At 36.8% G+C, this 3,384-nt stretch overlaps 2 protein-coding genes across 2 annotated transcripts in view; one reads left to right on the top strand and one right to left on the bottom strand.

Moving 5' to 3' along the window:
* The window catches only part of LOC118738740 (transcription factor Sox-19a-like), a 45,287-nt gene that overhangs the window by 23,484 nt on the left and 18,419 nt on the right, over positions 1 to 3,384 (bottom strand). The window lies entirely within an intron of this gene.
* On the top strand, positions 1,968 to 3,191 carry LOC118738739 (the record flags this gene model as incomplete). The annotated part of the gene is given in 3 exon segments (XM_036469670.1): positions 1,968 to 2,061; positions 2,139 to 2,295; positions 2,499 to 3,191. Coding segments are annotated over 3 exon segments (717 nt in total), but the record flags the coding sequence as incomplete, so codon positions are not given.

Raw genomic sequence — 3,384 nt, 5'->3', positions numbered from 1 at the left:
AACAAACGATATACCAGCGAACTGCAAAACGACGCTCAAAATTGCTAATTAAAAACAATTTTTTTAGTTTAAAATAGTTTAATTTAGTTCACTGAATTTTTTTCAAAGTTTTTTAAATATACATAAATGCGGTACTGCGCATTTTCATCCATATGAATTTTATGACAGAAAATGCAGCCACTTCAACCTTGTATTCTATTATATATACCAAACTTCAATGGACTTTAAAACTGCTTCACATGTGCTTCTTTAAAGCAGAATAAAAATCTTAAAATGTTTATAAAAGCTTGTTAATTTTTTTTATATGTGCATACATGCATATGTATATTGCGCAATTTTTGAATTTTGAACTATATGGTCCTTGTTAAAAAATAAACCCAATTTTTATAAAGATAACTAAAATGAAGTAACAAAAAATAAATTGTTAAAACTTATCAATATGACAGATAGTATATTTATGCAGACGACTGTGAATAATTTCTCTTATTCCGTTTTGAGATCCTGTCTCCAGCATAATGGAAATATCTTTTGGTTATTCCCTCCATTATTTCCACAGATTCGTTGAATTTTTGCTGGAACGCTTCTGAAATAATATTAAAAGTATATTAATCATTTTTGAGAGCTGGGCATCAACAATTAAAGCGTACTTCTAATTGCCGCTGTTGTGATGAGATGCCGCTAATTTTCTCCATTTTGAGTCCCTTCTGTCACCTGAAAAAGATTTGCGTGCCAAATGAACTTTTCTCTCAAAGTTTACACTGCTGGCAAATGTAAATAAGGATTACAATTTAAACACTAATCAATCCGACTAAAGTAAAATCTGCGGAAAATTAACAATAAAATACTTTTTTCGCAAAATCTATAAAGGACCCTTTTATTTCTCAAAACAACCTGGGTAACAGTTGTTCGTCGCCACGCTGTAGAGTAAAAGTACAGTTTTCTACCAAATTAAAAAAACCTTATTCCCACAAATTTCATTTTTTATTAATAAGGCCAATAGAGTGAACTTTACCTTTATAAAAAAACATTTTATATGAAAAATATTATGAATACTGAAAAAAAGATGTAGGTGGCTTAATTTTCTGAGCACAAGTGTACATTGTGGATTCCATATTCTGTCATGATAAAAAATTGTCATAATAAAAACGGTTTACTATCCAAATGAATGACTTTTATTTATGCTTAGATATATTAAAATTTGGGCGTGGAACTTGTCCAACCTAGACCGAAGGTTCCTCAAAAAACTTGTAGGTTCGAAGAAACGGATTCGTTTCGAGTTTACCCAAACGCCTTCATCAGACGGACGTCGCAACGACTTCGATTCGATGAGAAAAAACGACGTCGGAACGACGTTGAATTTTGTATGGAAAAAACGACTTCGTTTCGACATCGTTTCGAGTTCACCCAAACGACCTCACCAGAGCGATGTCGTAACGACATCGTTTCGAGTTCACCAAAATGACTTCGCCAGAGCGACGTCGTAACGACGTCATCTTCGCCCGGTGGCAAATTGGGTTGGTATGGAAATACATATGTATGTATATATGTGAAACTAATACCATACTCATGGACAAAAATGAGAGTTATTGGAAAAGGTGGCGTGGCAACTCCCATGCAAATTGATTTTTCTGTAGGTGTTTGTTGCAGAGGACTGGAACTTGGCACCGAGATGTGTATACAAAATTAATTCCATACTCATGGAGAAAAATTTGCGTTATTCGAAAAGGAGACATAGTACTGCGCCACAGTGGCAACGCATGCATTGCCGCAACGGATGAAATTCGCCCAACTCTCAACTTATGCCGCAAGCAAGTCCGGCAATACTGTCAGCTGTCAAATATGACAATTGATCAAAATTCACTTGGTCTCGCGCACTTTTTATTACATTCCCGCGGCTTTTTTATAAATTTATAAATCTAATTGTTTATACGATGGAATTTTTACTTATAGAGGCAGTGCAAATGCACCCGTGTTTGTTCGACAAAGGGGACTTTTCATATCGAAGTAAGCTGGCAAAAGAGAAGGCCTGGAAAAGCGTAGCGGCTGCCACAAATGCGAATGGTAAGTTAAATGTTAATAATATTGTTATTTATGGCAATAAGATGCTAGTGTTTTCTTATAAACATTCTCAATTGTAGTTCAGCTGTGCCAGAATAGGTGGAGGTCCCTTCGCGACCGATATCTTAAGGAGGTGAAAGCTGGGAAGCTGCCATCGGGAAGTGCTGCAGCAGAAGGAAGTGGTTGGAGGTTTTTTGAGCCCATGTCGTTCCTGCAGCGCTACGTTGCCCCTCGCAGGTTAGTTCAACATTGTTATCCTAAATAAAGCATCAGCGTCTCACTTTTAAAAGAGGATTCCATAGCCGGTGCGAGATAAGCTGTACACAACCTTGTAATCCTAAATGTAAAAGTACAAAGCGCCCGTATTGGCCAATATGCACAACTATGTACAAATAACTAAACCTTACCCCACTAATTAAGTACATATATCCATATTTTAGAACTATTTCCAACATCGAGTGGTTAAGCGAAGACCCTATCTATAGTGAATCCGGACAATGTTTCGATGTAGAATCAGATGGCAACATGTCATTCATGAATGATCCCAGCGAGATCGTAACACCTAACGAAGTTTGGGATTGTATCGAGTGCGAGGCAGCCCCGCCGACAGCCCCGCCGGCAGTACCGCCGGCAGCACCACCAACAACACCTCTGACAGCACCACCGACAGCAAGTAAAACTTCGAAACGTACTGAAAAGCGCCAAAAGGACGAAGATCGCTTTGACGGTCTTTGTGGGGCTGTATCCGATTGGATACAGAAAGAATCGAAACCCATCTCACGAAATACGGGCTTTTTTAAAGTTTTAGATGGTTATTTAATGAAGTATACAGATGACGAGCAGGGTGAAATAAAAATAAAATTATTAAGCTTTGTAAGTAGCTACCGGTATGAGAACACCGTCTAGTGCACTATTGTTAACGTTTTTTAAAACAAAGTTTTTGATGAAATTTTGCAAACTGTGCACCTATAAATGAGAAAGTGGTTATTAGCTGTTGTGATCAAAAAACGTTTGTAATGTAAAAATCAAGTGGTTATGAATAACTAAGTTTTGTGTAGCTTTTTGGCTTTGATTTTGACTATGCAAAAGCCTTTGGACCTTATGAATAAAAACTAAGCAATTGCTTCTTAAAATTTCAGACCGCTTACTCGATGTATTCAAATAAATTTAAGTAAACGGTCTGAAATTTTAAGAAGAAGCAATTGCTTAATTTTTAATCATAAGGCCCATTATCATATCGTCGGCTGGGTAAAAGATTGTCGTAAACGTCATACGTACGTGCGTAACATACGACAATCTTTTACCCAGGCGACGATATGATCTTTA

This window comes from Rhagoletis pomonella, unplaced genomic scaffold, assembly GCF_013731165.1.
Source record: "Rhagoletis pomonella isolate Grant_MI unplaced genomic scaffold, Rhpom_1.0 Rhpom_scaffold_00005, whole genome shotgun sequence".
NCBI lineage: Eukaryota > Metazoa > Arthropoda > Insecta > Diptera > Tephritidae > Rhagoletis > Rhagoletis pomonella.
The sequence above is the reverse complement of the archived record's forward strand: the minus strand, read 5'-3'. Positions and strand labels throughout refer to the sequence as shown.